Here is a 17,859-nt window from a genome sequence, read left to right as displayed (position 1 = left end):
ATTAGTGTTATCAGCCGGTATCCAAACCGGCGGAACTTCACGCATAGGATATTGGCCAGACTCGGCTTGTTGGCGTTCAAGATCCTCAACAAACAGTGCGTGAGGAATAGGAGCAAGGCGGTAAGACAGCAACTGCTCAATAGCTCGTCGGACATTAGTATCGACTATCAGTCCAGTTGCGAACTGAAGCCGAAGATTGGACAGGGCGGTCAGCACCTCGTCAGGCGCAACAGCCGCTATCTGATCATGCAGGAGTTTACACATTTCGTCAAACACATATCTCTGAGTCGGTATGTTGAATTGACTAAACGTTTCAAGAACGACTCGGGGTGGATTTCTTTGCGGATTGTCCATCCAACCCATCGCCATATTGTATAGCGCAGCACGTTCCCTATTACCAGGAAGCTGACTACGTCTCTGTGGTGGACCATCAGAACCAGCGGACCCAAAAACAGGTCCGAGCGACTGGAAAAAATTTGTCGCAATGGGAGAACTACGGTTACGAGTAGAGGGACAAGAGTAAGACACAGAACTAACAAGAGGAGGAGTAGAAACGTTAGCAACAACTGGAGTTAACAACACAGGAGCAGTAGCGCGAGCAGGAGTATGTGGAAGCGGAGGAGCAGTAGGAATAGAAACAGGCACAGGAGCAGGAACAGTCGGAAGAGCGGGTGCAGGTTGAGGAACGGGTGGAGGAATAACAGGTGGAAGAACAGGTACGGCAGGGACCACAGGAGCTGCGGTACCCTGTACGTACGGGGGTGGCGACTTCATAAGATAGGACATTAAAGGATCCTCAACTGCCTCTTCCTTCTTATCCGACTCCGTAGGCAAAGCAGGATAGCATTTATCTATGGTCATACGTTGTAGCCTCTCAAACACTTCCTTATCCTTATCCTCCTTATCACGCTGAAACTGCTCAGCTTTCTTCACAATGGTAGCAACATTATCTCGCTCACTACGTTTATTCTGTCTGATCTCTTTCTGTCGGGCTTCTTTGCGCCACAACCGAAAGGCATCAAACATGGCCGGCCTAGATTTGCGTTCGAACAACTTTATTTCCAAATTATCTAAGATCGACGCTTCGAAGCTACCGTGAGGTGGCCAACGAAGATCGCCGTCTTTCTTTGTATATTTTATCCAATAATCGTTAAAAGCAATCGGGCCTAGCCCATGTTTGCTATATAAGTCATAAGTAGGAGTTCCAACCGGAGGTATCGGACATGAGTCCTCCAGCAGGGAATCCGCACCACAAGGTCTACAACAACTGAACAAAGTACTGCGACCAGGCATCTTGCACACTAGCCGAGTTTCACAAACTTCAAGGGTTACGGGATTTACCAAGTCCCAGCAAGAACAAAACCCTCGGTCTTTGGCGGCTGCAGTCGTCAAACAAATACAACAACAAAGTACGCTAGCAAAGTGTCACCGACAAAAACACTCACACAGCGTGTACAACAAAGCCACTAGTGTTTACAACAAAGACACTCGCTAAAGTGTCTACAACAAAAACACTCGCTAAAGTGTTTACAACCAAGGATTCTGGGAGCGACCCACAAATACTTAACTCAAAGATCAATGGCGTCCTCAGGAAGGCCCGTCAATCGTCTCGCTATACCAAGGTCTACGCCAGGCGCCAAAACAGGTCTACAGTCAGGGCAGCAGTCCGTCGCAGCCGTCAGGAGGCGGGAATCTTCGCGGGAAAAGTCTTCGGGCCACTTATTTCGACAACAGGATCGATGAAGCGGGGTGCACCTTCCCTCGGAGATTTCACACGAAGTTCCTCACGATCGTCGGGCTTGGACCGGTACCACTGATGCAGCCCCACGTTGGGCGCCAACTGAAGGACTGGGTTCTTTTGGACCCAGCGGTGCCAGGGCACAACACCTGAAACCTTCGTGGGTAACCTGTTCCGGCGTACAAGTCACAGAGACACGGGACACTTCCTTCGGCGTCAAAGAGTCAAGGTTTATTTACTGCAGGGAACACAGAAATCACGGCAAGTACAACGCGTGCTACTTGTGGAGACTGCTTCAAATTGGTTATGTGGATCGCTCCTTTTATACAGTTTTTACCCATAGGCTAACATTAAACACAAAGGTTTACAACTCAGTTCCCACATCTAGCTCCCAGAGGGGTCGCTTTGAAACACATAAGGCCCGGAACATAAGTGCGGAAACATTTGGCGGTTCCCAACTGTAAAAACCCATCTTCCCACCATTAGCAAATTCCAATCAGCAATCAAGTAGATCGAAACAGGAACGAAGACAGGTGCAGAGGAAGACGGAGACAGTGGGGAGATTGGAAAGGGTGTAAAAGGGGAGGTGTCGGGAAACACGAGATACAGGCATCAAAGGGACGTGCCTAATGAGATGCACGGCTGAGACAATAAGTCCGTGCGGCAAGATGAGCCTCGAGCGGCGCCACCTGCCTTACAGTAGCAACCCCCTCGTCATAAAGACACTTTCAAAGAACATGTGTCTTCCGCAAATATCTTGGGAGTCCCAGGGTCGCAAAGCGGACAGCGTCCGTTCGCTGACTACTTGAGGGCAAGAGACAAAATGGATGCCGTATCTAAGATGGAACCCGTGGGTACAGATGAAAAGCCCACGTAACAAACGAACGGTTTAAGTTAGCACAGCGAAACTGCGCACACTTACTAAACTCGTCATTTGCGGTTCATAGATACCAGACTCGACCATATTCGTACGAGTCGGAAACACCACTTACAATTGTCACGGAACCTCATTTCCCAGAGATCCCCCACCGTAGATATCTCTATAGTGTCCCAGTGTGAGAACCCTCTGCTGTTTCTCATGTTATCTAAGGCTCGAGAATCCCATAGTGGGGTGAGTTTGGTTATTCTCCCCTTCCATCCTAGCGCCTCCGTCGCTGTATGCCACAGCGCCACAGTTAGTCTGGTGGGCCCCACCAACGTACGCATTTTGCGCTGATCATACAACGGAGCCAATAAACTATTCGTGGCCAGTTGCGCCCTGTCTGCTTGAAGCGCTGGCTCATTTTGCGGAGTGTGTATCCAATGGTTGATGGGTTTCAGGTGTGCCGCCCAATAATACAATTTCAGATTAGGCAACGCGATCCCCCCCCCCCATCGTACCATCCCCTATGCAATTTGGATTGTACAATGCGTGCTGGGAGGTTTCCCCATAGAAGAGTTGATACCATCGTCGCTACTTTCTGAAAAATTCTTGGAACCACCGGATATGGCGTATTTTCAAGTATGTACAGAAACCGGGGCAAGGCCATCATTTTATACAGTGCGTTAAAGGCAGCCCCGCCCAAAACTTAACGTCCTGTTTAAGTCTTTCCAAGGGGGGCCCCAAATTTTTATCCATAAACTCCGATGGGTCCCTAGTAACCTGAATACCTAAGTATTTAAAGGATGAGTCAGCCATCTTCAGAGGGCATTCTGCGCTCAGTGCCGGGATCGGTCCCTTCAGGACATATAACTCCGATTTGCTCCAGTTCAACGTATATCCTGATACCTTACCATGACTGTCACAGATATGCAATAGGGCCGGTACCCCGCGTTCCGGTTCCGGTTATACCAGCATATCGTCGGCATAGAGTGAGAGCCGGTCCTCCCAGCCCTCCGCCCAGCGTATGCCAGTCAGCAGCGGCGAGGTCCTTATTAAGGTGGCTAGGGGTTCCAAGGAAATAGCAAACAGCAATGGCGAGAGGGGGCATCCCTGACGTGTGCCCCTCCCCAGTGGGAACGTTTGCGAGATATGGCCGTTTGCCACGACCTGCGCGACAGGGTCAGCGTATAACAGTCTGATCCATGCGGTAAATTTGGGGCCGAAACCTAAACGAGACAGGACCTCAAACAAGTAGCTCCACTCTACAAGATCAAAGGCCATCTTGGCATCAAGGGTCAATATTACTGCTTGTGTGGTGATCGAGTCCGCCCTAGCCAGCACTCCATGCAATCTGCACAGATCAGGAAGAGCGCCCTTCCTGATCGTCAAGTTTTTCTTTAAGTAGTTTGTTGTCCGCTTGCAGTTTGCCCATTTCGATTTGTAGTTCCGACACATCCTCAACTAAGGATTTGGTCACCACTTCGACTTGTTTAACTCTCTCGTTCATCTTCTGGAGGTCAGCGCGTATCAGGGTAACCTCAGTCGCTGTAGCCCCCACTGTCGCCTGTACTTGCGCCAGTGCCGCCAGAACGTCCTCCAGAGTAGCCTTCTTTGCCCCTTCGGCTTCTGTCATTTTCCCCGCGGGTTTGCGTTGTTTTTGGGGGGGGGGGTTCTGTTTCTCATAAGCGAATTTATCAAGTTTGGCTTGTGTGGAGGTGTGTCTGGGGCCTCTGTTCGCCATGTTGCACCGCCAAAATGAGCTCTGTTCACCCACAGGGGTGCGTTATCCGGTCCGGGGGGCAATTCCACTTGCGTCTTCTGGCTGGTGTCTGTGTGGCAGCCGCGTCAACCACTCCGCCGTGCGTGTTATAGACCTCTCTGAAGGAACCCTCGTTCACTTGGTCATCCACTTTCGATAGTGCGGGGTCGGGCAGCGCCCGGTGTAGGCTATGGGCAATCGGGGTGTCCCCTCCACCTCCTTCCAGGTGTACAGGACTATGCACACTTGTCCATCACCCCCGAGCAGCGCCGCGGCTCAAGCAACTGAATGACCCTATGAGGGCTTATTGCTCCGTGGCCAGTCCAGTGGGGATGTGCGTTGCCTGTCCCGTGCACTGTCCAGCGCGTTTGTGCGTCCCTGGCCCGGAGTCCCTTTTGTTCCAATGTAGGTGCCTGACCACTATTCTGCCAAGTGTCACCTTCGATCCTGCAGCAAGAAGGGGGGGGGGGGGGGGGGAGGTGATCCCTCGTATGCCCCCAGTCCAGTCTTCACTGCGTCCCCCTGTTGGCACTCCCCCAGTATTGTCAGGAAATCCCGGATCACCTCTCACACCCCCGGGGCCACCTCCACTCGCAGCACTTCAGGCGTACATTCGTAGGGGGTCCTGCGTGTGTCCCTCGGGCCGCTGTCTATATTCCAAGTCCGCCTCCCAAGATGGCGGTTTTAGCCCTACCGAGCCGCGGCGTCCTCCGTGGTGCATTCTGGTCACTGTCCGAGGCAGCGTTCGTTGTTTCGGGTCTTCGCCCGACCCTCCGCAGACTCCGGAAGCTTTTCAGGTGTTCTTTCACGGTGCGGTCGGAGGACCGCCACTTCCGGCTGGTCGCGTCCGTCTAGAGACCACTTCCGGTCGGCTCCTATCCGCTCACTGCCCCGCTGCTCCGAGGAGGACAGCAGGCCCCTCCTTTCTCTCTGTCATTTCGGTGATCACCGGGCTGCCGCTGTCTGTAAATCATTGCAGTGTGCGCCGTACGGACGCAGAGCCCAGTCCGCCCCGCCTGGATAAGAAATTGCACGGATTATATGGACGGATTGGTGTGGGATGCCGCCGTGCCGCGGGAGCCTCCCTAAGCTGCGGCCGCCATCGTTGGCTGCTAGCCACGCCCCCCACCCCTACATTTTTAAACGTGGTTTCTGCAGTTTGTAGCGGACAACCATCTTGCAGGTGCGGTGGTGGACCATGAAGTACGTACATGGTGGATTTAGACCAGTTAATAGGGTATCCGGATGCCCGCCCATAGGCCATGCAGACATCCAAAAGTGTACTTATAGAACGCCCGGGGGAAGCGAAGTACAGCAGTATATCGTCTGCGCATAGGGAGAGGCCCCCAATAGTCGGTTTCCATCTTATCCATTCCGCCAGGGGCTCCAATACCATGGCAAACAATAGTGGCGATAGCGGGCAGCCCTGACGTGTGCCCCTGACCAAGGGAAAATCTGCCGAGATATGGCCATTAGCTGTGACATGTGCCATAGGTTTTGTGTACAACAGTCGGACCCAGGCACAAAACCTAGGCCCAAAACCCAGATGACGCAGCACCGCAAAATGAAAAGGCCAATGGACCATGTTGAACGCCATATTGGAGTCTAAGGAGAGTATCAGCGCCGGCTCCTGCAGATATACCGCACGTGCCATCACCCCATTTAGCCGTTTTAGGTTTAGCGCTGTGTTCCTGCCAGGCATAAAGCCCGATTGATCCCTGTGCACTAGTTTGGACAGGTGCGGCTTGAGTCGTAGTGCTAATAGTTTGCCCAGTATTTTGGCTTCAGCATTCATGAGGGAGATAGGCCGATATGATGTACACTGATCCGCCGGCTTCCCAGGTTTTAGGATCGTTACAATGGTGGCCGTGCGTTGGTCCGGCGGGAGTTCTCCTATCCCCAGGCTTTCAGTAAACATAGTCAACAGGTGGGGCGCGAGGGAGTCATCCATTTTTCTATATAATTCAACTGGTATGCCATTGGGTCCCACAGCCTTGCCCGACTGCAGTGCTTTAATAGCTATGACCACCTCATCTGTCGTGAGATCGCCCTCCAACAATTGCGCTTCTTCTGGGGTCAATTTGGGCATTTTAAGGTCTTTAATGTAGGTCAGTGCTTCCTCCTCCGAGATTGTCGAATCTGAGGAGTAGATTTTCAAAAAGTGGCATGCTAACATGCTTACTATTGTGTGCGGGTCCGTGGTGAGATGTCCACCCTCCATTGTGAGCTGCGCTATCCATCTGTCCTTTCGTTCCCGCTTATCTAACCACACCAGCAGTTTATCCGCCTTATCCCCTACGTCATAAATTTTATGTCGTGTGTCTGCAAGTTGCTGTCTGGTCAGAACCGTAAGGTATTCCTTGTGACAGCGCTGTGCATTCTGCAAGCTGCGGGACGCATCAGGGGTTGGGGCAGCAGTGTGTTGTGCCTCTGCAATAGTTACCTCAGACTCTAAAACTTGTAGTTCCGACTGTCTTTCTCGTTTATAAGTTACTACGGAGGTTATTGCCGGTCATCTGAGAACTGTTTTGTATGCCTCCCATAAAGTGACAGAGGAGGTTACAGAACCAACGTTATCATGAAAATAATGCTTCGTCACCTTTTTAAGATCCCTTCTAATCTTGGGATTGTGGAGATATCCAGGGCGTATGGGGCAAGTCCGACTTCTTTTCTGCTGGTGATGGATGTAACTAATCATCAGTGGGGAATGGTCAGATATGCCCCTTGGTTTGATTTCAACACAGCTAATATTACAAAGGCTACCCAGTGACCCCATGAAATAGTCAATTCCGGTGAGGCTGTTGTGAACACTAGAGTGATAGTTAAACTGATGTTCAAGGGGGTTATACTTCCTCCAAATGTCCACCAGTTCCATAGCTGCCATAAAGCTGCCCAAACGGGACGTCCCAGAGGACATTGCTCTGAGAGGGAATCTGTCCATTGAAATCAGCCACTGAATTAAAGTCTCCCCAAGGATCAGCTCGCCCTCAGGCAACCCCAATAAGAATGTGCCGAGATCCGGGAGGGTCACTGCTTGTAATGCAGGATGTATGTAAACAGAAACAATATTAAGAGGCTTCCCTTCCCATTGTGCATATATGGCGGAAAATCTACCTGCATCATCAGTTTTAACATTGCTGATAATTAAGAGTCTTGCTGGAAAGAGCATAGTATACAGCAGTTCACGGGACCTTAATGTCTTTTTTACTTTGAGGAAGCTTCTGCGGCGTGCCGCGACCGCCGCTGTGTAATCCGGGAAGAATGAGATTTCAGAGTTTTGTATCCGTAGAGGCGGAGCCACCCGTGCCGTTTGCAGAATAGCGTCTCCGTCCCGAAAATTAAACAGACGTGCTAGTACCGGCCGTGGTGGTGCTCCTGGTCGCAGACGCCCTCCTGGTACCCTGTGAGCCCGCTCCACCGAGAAGGAGGCAGAGAGGCCCTTGGGTTGTAGTTTTGTCTTTATGAGATCTTCAACGTACAGGTCCATGGCAGGTCCCCCCTCGGATTCCGGCAGCCCAATTATTCGAACGTTATTGCGGCGAGAGCGCCCTTCCTGCTCGTCCATTTTCGCCGCCATGCGCCTGTTGTCTTACTCTAGTTGCGTCACTCTCTTAATCAGGAGCGAAGTGTCCTTAGTGAGGGATGTTGTCGCTTGTTCTACTTCGGTCACCCTTGTCGACATTTTCTGTAGATCCGCTCTTAGGAATGTGACGTCTGTTGATATTGTACCCACCGTGGTCTGGACCTGGTGGAGTGCAGTGATCACATCCTCCAGGGTCACCTTGGAGCATCTGTCTCCTTCCGTGCTCTTAGCCCCAGCCACGTTTTGGTCCGGCAATGGGGGAAAATCCTTGGCATACACAAACTTGTCAAGTTTGCCTTGTTGGGGGGGGAGTGGTTACCTCTGCCGCTCATTGTTGGAAGAACAGGTACTCCAATTCTGCACCACATTGCCACTGAGTCGTCGCGGATTAATACATACTGCGTAGTGTGTAGGCCGGTGTAGACGGACCTCCGCGTCCGCTCACGCTGACACTCTGCTATGCAGGCGGACTCCTTCAGTGCCTCACATGGGCGCCCCCGGCGCCCCACCCACCTGCAATCCTCAGCGACGCAACAGCCTCACTGTCGGCCGGCCGAGACGCGCAGGCGCCGGGTCTCCTTTGAAATTTAGCCCGCAGCCTCAGACGTGCACGCAGGCAGCACGGGGTCGTTCGCCGTTACTCCGTGGTCTGAGATCGTAGCGGCCACGGACCAAGATCAGCTGGGACTGCTTCACCTCCGCAATTGAAGTGGCTGCTCTGGGACGATTATTAGTACGGATATGTGCCCGGATTCATGGAGGGAGTTGGTCTCACCCTCGGAGCGCCTCTATGTTGCGGCCATCTTAGTTGGCTGCAAACCACGCCCCCTGATTTCAGCATTTTTTAATGCAAGGAGCTCTAAGCAAATTCTGCTTGCTTTAGTATTTGTTTGGCCACTGCCAGTTGGTGAACCAAATGCAATACATGGGGAATTCACATACACACAAATACAGTTAGCATGCATTACTCTCCAATTCTAAATTCTGGAGAAGAAAGTAATCCTATACCGGAGTAGATTATTTTTGCACTGGGTTGGTTTTGCACCTGCAGTTGGCACATAGCTGGAAAAAAATACTCTTATTTTTCTCACATTTTATTTGCACACAGTATGCTTCTCACCTTGGAATCCAGCACGGTCTTCCCCATGTGCTTGGACAGTATCTCTGCGTACTGCTGGACTGACAGGCGGTCAGCGCTCAGTCCAATGGCCTTGCCCAGGTAACCATCAGGGGATTGGAAGATGCTTGCCACAACCGGTCCGATGTCAGCCACGGATATCCCATCCATTGGAATGTCTGCCATGGGCAGTACTAATGTAGAAAAGAGAAGAGAGGTGAAGTGTTAGCAAAGATAAAGTGAGCAAGATGAGTGGGGAGAAGAAGTGTAATAACACTCTCCTGCTTGGAAGGACTCACCTATTTTGGGTATTGGTTTTAAGTCATCTTCTCTACCCACCAGAAAACCCACAGATGTTATAGACCTAGAGGATCATCAGAGCTCCTAAAGTGCCTTAGTTGTCTTCTTGAAGATACAGACAAGTAGCGTCACCTCTACCAGTGCATTGGAAAAGCTGGCTAGTCCTTTGCACCTCACCTACCAGTATTCTAAAGCCATCTTACAGGTGGGACTTGCAGAACACTCGTGTCACCAAGACAATTGACGTCATCAAAAGAGTTCATGTGCTTAAAAGGTACACGTTTTAGTACCACCCAATTACAGATGGCCAGGTGTGCATCCCTTATGGAGGACACAAGTGATAGTCAGATTTGATTTTCCATTTGGTACCTGGCTAGTCTGCTGTATTTCTTAGGTTCTGAAAATAGAAATAATGCGTTGGAACCAATATATACACTAAACAATAAGTAATATTATTATTATTTAATTTCTTTATTCTGTATTTCATGATAGAAATCCATAAAAGCATTTTTATACACATTTTACCATTAAAAATAGAAGGAAAATACACCTTTTAAAAATTGAAGTTTTACAATAAAATTTTGAAAAAGGGTACTTAAAAATAGTTCAGTTCTGTTTACATTTGATAAAGTTCATTGTGTGAACAGTTTCCTCACAGATTATTTCTATGTTTAAAAACACATTTTAAATAGTTAACCATGTGGTAGCAAGTAGCTTCAGAGTCCAGAAATTGAAGGCGTAGCATTGCAGGGCGACACTGTCTTAGGTCCCACAATTTCAGCAATGGTGCCAACCAAATTTTGCGATGGACATGATAGTACTTGCAGAACAATACTGTATGCATAGTAGTCTGTACAGATGTATCATCGCAAGGACAATGGTCTAGCGTTTGTTCCCAGGTGTTTCTCATGGGGAAGGCTACTAACCGATGGAAGAGATTTAATCTGAATCTGGTTAGTAAGAAACTATCAAAAATACCAATTTCAAGCGTTAGGTAAGGCTGGATTATAGGGACAGAATGGACCATGATTGCATGGTGGACCGAAGGTTTCCTTATTTCGCTTGTAAGTCTTAGTCCATCAAGATGGCTCAGGGCCATTTCTTTCAAGTCCTTCTTGGTTATTTCACTGATCTTTTCTGGCGTTATGTAATAGTCCTCTAGGCCTAGATCCGTGAAAAAGTTTCTGATATAGGCGAGCCATTTTATTTTTCCCGAATGGTCTAGTGACATTGAGTCCGCCACACTCCCTTTAGTTAAAAGGTTTTTCTCTGAGGTCCATATACGCCGCCATAATAACAAGGGTTGGATTTTTGCCAGGTCCGCAATGTGGGGTATACCTAATTCAATGTGGGAAGTATAAGTGGAGATTCGCCTTGGTGCCACCAGAAGAAATCTTAAGAAGGAATTTTCTGCCACTTGTAGAGCGCTATCGTCGACATGCCCCCAAACCCCAGCCCCGTACAGGGCTACTGTCTGGCACTTCGCATTATACATTTTCAATAGTTCCACAGGCGGCCCAGAAAAGGACATCAGAGCGGCTATTGCCCGCTTGAAGGAATGCTTTCTAGACTCAACTGCCGCTTTCCAATTCAATTTATCGTCTATCGTAATACCTAAGTAGGGGTACTGGGCCGTCAGTTCGCGATTTTGATTATTGAGGGATATATCCCTAAACCCTTTTTTCCCTTTACCTGCCAGCATTACAAAGGTCTTCTTAATATTAATGTGGAGGTCAAGGGTGCCCATGAAATCCGCATACCTGGTTAGTGCGGTTTGTAGCTCACGTGGGGTATGGGCCAGGATGACGGTGTCGTCTGCATAGAGCAGGGCGGGAATCATGCGTTGTTTTACTCGGGGGAGGTCTTGTGCCCCCTTCAGAAGCTCCGTCTCCAGGCTGTTTGTATATAAGGAGAATAGTTCTCTTAAAGTCTAGAAGTGAGGGGTCCACACCCATTTGTAACAAGACTGACCATAATTTTGAATGGGACACGCAGTCAAATGCTGCGGACAGGTCCACATACACCATATATAGCTTGTCTTTCTTTGCATGGATGTATTTTCCCCCAATTATTGATAGGTTTAAAGCCTGCTCCACCGTACCAAAACCCTCTTGGAAGCCAAATTGTAAATCGGACAGTATCCCCCTATCCTCTGCCCATTGTTGGAGACGCTCAAGAATGACCCTACCGGCTACCTTGCCCACTGAATCCAACAGTAAGATGGGGCGCTAGCAGGTAGGGTCTGGACGGTCTCCTTTTTTGAAAATCGGGACCATAACTGACTTGGTCCAAGATTCCAGAAGTCCCTATTTTGCGGCTGCCGTACACACCCTGGTCAATATGGGGGCCCAAAGGTCCGGATTATATTTAAAAATGTCTACCGGGACTCCATCGGGGCCCGGGGCTTTTCCATTTTTACTTAGGTTTAGGGCCATAAAACTTCAGAGATATTGTATTCTATTAGGATGGGGTAAGCGACAGCTGGATGAGTTATTTCTTCGTTTTCAAGAAACGTTTGTTTCTTAAAAATTCTTGAAAAATGAGAAACCCATGCTCCTTCTTCTATGGCCACTTCAATTTTTTGGAGGTCATCGTCAGCTAAGAAGGGGAATTTTACTACTCGCCAGAATGCCTCCATATTTTTGAGTAGGGCACTTTTATGTAGTTCGTCCCACAAGGCCTGCTTTAATTCGGCCTTTCTCTGCTTTCGGGCGGACAGATATTCTTTTCTGAGTCTGGTGATTAGCTGTGGGTCTCTATTTTCATTATTCAGGGCCACTTTAAGCTTGGTATGTGCCGAGGTGCAGCTATGAATAAACCAGCCTCTCCTGTTTAGAGTTTCTGCCTTTGATTTTTTTGTTGAAAGGCCTTTGATGACAATTAAGATTTTGGAGAAGTTACTTATGACTTCCTCCTCTATCGTGGTTAGATCAAGGCATTTTAAGATATGGGGGTATGCTGCTTTGATCACCTCTTCTGTGATTTGCCCAGGATTTATCTTCCCCCATTTTAGAGTATAACCATTTACCTGAGCCAGTTGTAGGTTGTTCTGATTCAAAGCTTTTGCTATTGTTGACTCAAGGGATTATTGGTACAGTAAGTTAAATTCTATCTTGATAGCAGAGTGATCGCTTAAAGTGTTTAATAGAACCTCAACGTGCTTAATCCTATTTGACAGCCCATCTGATATGAGGATGTAGTCGACAGTAGACTGGTGACCCCTCCCTACATACGTAGGTTCTAGTTTTCCTGTTTTTGGGTTTAGGTAGTTAGCTATTATAAGACCCAGGTCTGACAAAAGGTCATTCATGGCTATGCCCGATTTTGTATGACAAAAATGGGTAAGGGGGATATCCAATGCATTAACCATTTCACTACCGTTTTTAATAGAGTAAGGACAGGGATGCAGGTTGAAGTCCCCTCCCCATAAAAAGAAAACAACCCCCCTCCCTCCTTTGGTCTGTCTAAAGTTAGTGAGTTTTTCATTTATATTTAGTATTACTCTCAAAAATTCTTCTTCCTCCAAGTTATTATAGAAGTTAATGAGTAGGACAATCTCATTTTTGGGTAGAGAGAGGGAGAGAAGCTGGAAATTTACATCCAGTTCAAGAGTAGTAATTTTTATTTGTTGTATGGTATTCGCTATATAGATGGTTAATCCCCCCTTTGCTCTGCCCATGGTCCCAGCCAAGGCTGGAGAAAAGAACGTCCTGAAACCCAGGAGGTGTAGTTCCGTTATTGACCATGTCTCCTGGAGACATACAATTTGATGACTGTCTAGGAAACTTATAGCTGTGCCGTCCTCAATCTTGGGGCGGAGGCCGGCAATGGTCCAGGACACAAAACTCAAAGTTTGGGGATCCCTTTTTGGAGTTTGAGTTATTTGGGGTCTGGTATTACCCTCCGATTCCCTTTTTTTGGGGCTGAGATGATTTGCAGCCTGTGGTGGTCAATCCACTAACTCCAGACCACTGTATCTATTCGTCATTGGGATGCCACTCCAGCCCTCCCAAGATGGTGGTTCTCTATAGGGATCCCATGAACAAATATGGTCAACCAGTCTAGGATCATCAAAGGTGATAAGGACGCAATCCCCCTGTATCGTTTTTTTACCATGCACTACCCAGGGGGCTCTTCTTACCATTAGGATCTTGGTTGAGCAATAGGGAGGAGGTGGGCGATTTGCGCTTAGCCAATGTTGGACCTTATTTTTTAGCGACCAGGTTGCTTCATTAGTATGATCTACCAATTCTGGTACGCCGGTCATTACCACTATGAAAGGACTGGCTTCCGGTGGGAGGTTAACAGAAAATCTTCCATCGGGGGGTCTTCTATCCCACTCTGTTAGACTGTGTAGCTGGTGTTTTTGGGCCCATATTATTGTGTGCCAAATTTGTGTTTGTGATGTTAATGTTAAACGGGGTGTTACTTAGGGTATTTTCTGATGTCTTTTTTTTAGTCAGAATCTGTTGGGCTGGTTTAGCTACCGGGGGGATAGGTTGTTTACTTTGTACGGTGGTGGCTGTAGGTAACTGTTTACCTCCCCCTGTCTTTTGTACCCCCTGATTTGTGTTCGTTTTTACAGAGGCTGTCAAATTAGCCAATGCCTTTTCTATTTGTCCCAGTCTCATTTCTAGTGGTTTGAATAGTTGTTTAAAAAGGTCTCCAATTTTAGTTAATAGTTGGGCATTGCAGTCACAGTTACCACCTGCATCCTTACCTAATGAGAGGTCAGTTATGATTTCCCCAGTAGTGGGTGGCGGGGTGTCATGTAGTGTTTGGTGAACAATCACATTACAAGTTTCCTGATTTCCTCTCGGTGGGGTAAGGGTTCGGGTCTGTCTTGTCTTATTAGGGCCCTTATCTAGTTTTTTTGTTTTTCCGATTGTTTATGGCTGTAGGTTTTTTCTTTCTTATTGCACCCTCCCTCCTCCCTCTTGACTGTCTTATTTCCTCTGGGGTAGGATGGATCACTAAATCTGGGGTCTTTTTTAAGTCCAGGGAGAGTTGTGAGTCAGAAAGCTGTGAGACTGATAGATCAACCGTGGTTGGAAGGCTATGCCTTTGGCCACAGGCTTCACTCAGTCCAAGGTCCCTACGTTGATCCGGTGTTCGTGCATCCGCCAAATGTCCCACAGAGGACCTTTTGGCATTTGCTAAATCTTGGGACACTCTACGTTCTATCAAGGAAATACTTTGATCTATAAAGGTATTCGCTCTGGTGATAAAATTATCGATAGGGCCGGTGATTTGCCCGTCCTTAGCGGCAGTTTTACTTCTACTTCCTCGTGTAGACATGATGGACGTGTGAGTACTGTCTCACTTACAAAGAAGAGGGTGAGCGTGTGGAAATACAGGCAGAAACCCAGAGTTGGTATGGGACAATTGCCGAAAATATCAAAGATTATAAGTTACGGCTTAGGCGATCGAGCTTTTTAGGGGGGTGGCCCAGCCCAGTCTATACCAGTCTCTAACGGCCTCAAACGGCCCGCCCTTTGCCCGGGCTTCGCTCCGCGCTTGGTTCCGCGCGCGTCCCACGTGCGCGGGTGTTGGACTGGTTATGTACGTGTGCGCTGTGGTCGTGGCTTACAGGGAGAGCGGGCCAGGTGTCAGCTACTGGCCACGCAGGGACTCCTGGTAGATGGAGTCCCTGCCGTCACGCTCGCAGCCCTGTTCGCTGCCACAGACCCTGCTGAGTGCCCTTGTGATGCGGGACCCGCAAAGCGGGTCCGGCGAACAGTGTCCATGGGCTCAGGAGGCAAAGCAGAGCAGGTTGGTCGCAGCACAGAGTCCTGTGGTCTGCTTAATCCAGGATGCAAACAAAGGAGAATCCCACCAGGGCAGAAAGGAAGGGCTGATTTTCAGTCAGCCGGTGCGCTGTGGGCGTGGCTTACAGGGAGAGCGGGCCAGGTGTCAGCTATTGGCCACGCAGGGGCTCCTGGTAGATGGAGTCCCTGCCGTCACGCTCGCAGCCCTGTTTCCCTGCCGTCACGCTCGCAGCCCTGTTTCGCTGCCACAGACCCCGCTGAGTGCCCTTGTGATGCGGGACCCGCGAAGCGGGTCCGGCGAACAGTGTCCGTGGGCTCAGGAGGCAAAGCAGAGCAGGTTGGTCACAGCACAGAGTCCTGTGGTCCGCTTAATCCAGGATGCAAATAAAGGAGAATCCCACCAGGGCAGGAAGGAAGGGCTGATTTTCAGTCAGCCGGTGCGCTGTGGCGTGGATTACAGGGAGAGCGGGCCAGGTGTCAGCTATTGGCCACGCAGGGACTCCTGGTAGATGGAGTCCCTGCCGTCACGCTCGCAGCCCTGTTTCGCTGCCACACGCTGAGTGCCCTTGTGATGCGGGACCCGCGAAGCGGGTCCGGCGAACAGTGTCCATGGGCTCAGGACGCAAAGCAGAGCAGGTTGGTCGCAGCACAAAGTCCTGTGGTCCGCTTAATCCAGGATGCAAATAAAGGAGAATCCCCAATAAGTAGTAGGAAAAGTTGAAGTATTCCATCCACGAAATTCACTCTCCAGATTAATCATATACAAATTAATATCATTGATAAAAAGCAGTTTAAGCTGTTTTTTTATGTGTCTATATCCAAAAAAGGGAAAAACTTTTTGTATTTAACTATATATACACACATACATAAATGCACCATTATATACAATACATAATTTTTAAACAAAAATGTAAATCAAAAAAATAGGAATATATCTTCTATTCCCTATTACCCTATTAGTAAATCTGGATGCTCTCACTTTTTAACAAGGGCATTCCGTTTATCAAAGATAGCCCTAAATTAAGTACTATGAGGAAAAACACTCCGCACTCTAAACAATTTTTCTAGTACTTTTTTAAAATCTATTTTTGCAAACATTTTTAATTTAGTAAGAGCTTCTTCAATTCATAAAGTCGACACGTTTCAGCCCAACTTGTTTTGGGCCTCATCAGGACAAGGCTGTATAAGGATCTTTTTCAGTAAGGACACCAATCTTTTTGAATAATCACAGCTTTTATATCATCTGGAATAAATATCTCCAGCTTAAATGGGTGTAACTCGATGGTTCGGCAAACATCGGTGGAAGTACACCTAAATCAATATCTACGTGTCACATAATTGGAGTCGCGAGGCTTTCCCTCCTTACTCCTTCGTTGATTTGTTACTTTCAGCGCTCTACGCGTGCGATGTCAGCCAACTCTCCTCTCAGTTCCGGGTCTGTGGTACATCACTGTTTGCCGAACCATCGAGTAATACCGATTTAAGCCGGCGGATATTTATTACAGATGATAAAAAAGCTGGGATTATTCAAAAAGATTGGTGTCCTTACTGAAAGATATCCTTTTACACCCTAGTCCTAATGAGGACTGGACTGTTCCTATGAGGCACAGGGTCAAGACTGATTTGCATATGGCTGGGTCTGAACAGGAGTGGCTAAGTGAGCTAAAGAACGATTATTGATTCAACCCAGATCTGCGACTGGGGGTGAGTGTCTAAAAGGTTTCAGCACTCCATCCATCATCTCCTTCTTTTTGCTTATGTACAGTGACCAGCCTTTCCCTTGACTGGGTCAATAACTCTGTTCTGCAGAGTACTGGCCATGAGATAACGCAGTGAGTTAAGGTTTTACTTATAGGAATCAAAGCAGCTAATTATTCTTCTTGTGTGAGATGAGATGGATATAAATTTATGATAAAATGCAATGTGGGTATCAGATTTATAACAATACTGTTATTAAGGGGGGTGGAGCCAGCTCACATTACTGCATATTTGCCTGGCTCACAGAGTACCACAATAACATCTCCCGGGAAGGACCTGGGCAGGATCCAGTAGTATTCTTCATCTGAAACGATGGTAATCAGTTAGGTTATTCACAATCTGCACCATGACATATATACTGGTTAGTTCTTTACTTCAAGGTTCATGTACCCATGGTTGAGAGTTTTGTGGAAAGTGAAGGCAACTGTGAAAGTAACTGCTCAACCTTCTCTTGGACACAGATTGTGGGAAAATGAAGGTGCTGACAACATAAGCCCTATATCATGGGCCATGTGTGTGACATACCTAGGTTGTAATGATCTCCGTCCTGTGCCTTCACTGGCTTCATGACAGTGAGGAAGTTCTCAAAGTAGAAGCTGACGCGGACACTTGTCATGGGCACCCCTATGTCCCAAAAGTACTGCTCCACCTCGCCCTTGCTGTCAAAATGCAGCACTTCCAGCTTCCCGCCTGTGAGCGCCTTCACGTTCTCCAGCCCACTAAAGACCACGTGCTTCGTGCCCAGTTGCTTTGCTACATCAGCCACCATTTTGCCCTGTGGAAGAAAGAATACATTGCCTCAGTCAGAGAACATATTATGCACTGTCTCCAGAATGCATGTGTATAGAAAAGCTTTTCTTTATTTAAGTTAAGTTTATACTAAGTTAGTATGCGCAAGCACATATGCACATAAACAAAAAGAAACACAATCCGAGGCAGAGCTCACACACTATCAGCACTGCAAGCAGTGCTTT

General features: G+C 48.3%; 1 protein-coding gene across 1 annotated transcript in view; it reads right to left on the bottom strand.

The window, feature by feature from the left end:
- The window catches only part of LOC147724817 (nmrA-like family domain-containing protein 1), a 73,117-nt gene that overhangs the window by 29,764 nt on the left and 25,494 nt on the right, over positions 1–17,859 (bottom strand). The window contains exons 3-4 of the mRNA XM_086966319.1: positions 17,411–17,660; positions 9,063–9,253 (exon numbers count right to left, since the gene is read on the bottom strand). Coding sequence (XP_086822445.1) covers positions 9,063–9,253; positions 17,411–17,660 — 441 coding nt within the window. The remainder of the gene's footprint in view (positions 1–9,062; positions 9,254–17,410; positions 17,661–17,859) is intronic.

The sequence above is a fragment of the Lissotriton vulgaris genome, chromosome 4_1, assembly GCF_964263255.1.
Source record: "Lissotriton vulgaris chromosome 4_1, aLisVul1.2, whole genome shotgun sequence".
In the NCBI taxonomy this organism is placed as follows: domain Eukaryota; kingdom Metazoa; phylum Chordata; class Amphibia; order Caudata; family Salamandridae; genus Lissotriton; species Lissotriton vulgaris.
This window is presented reverse-complemented; position numbering and strand designations above follow the sequence as displayed.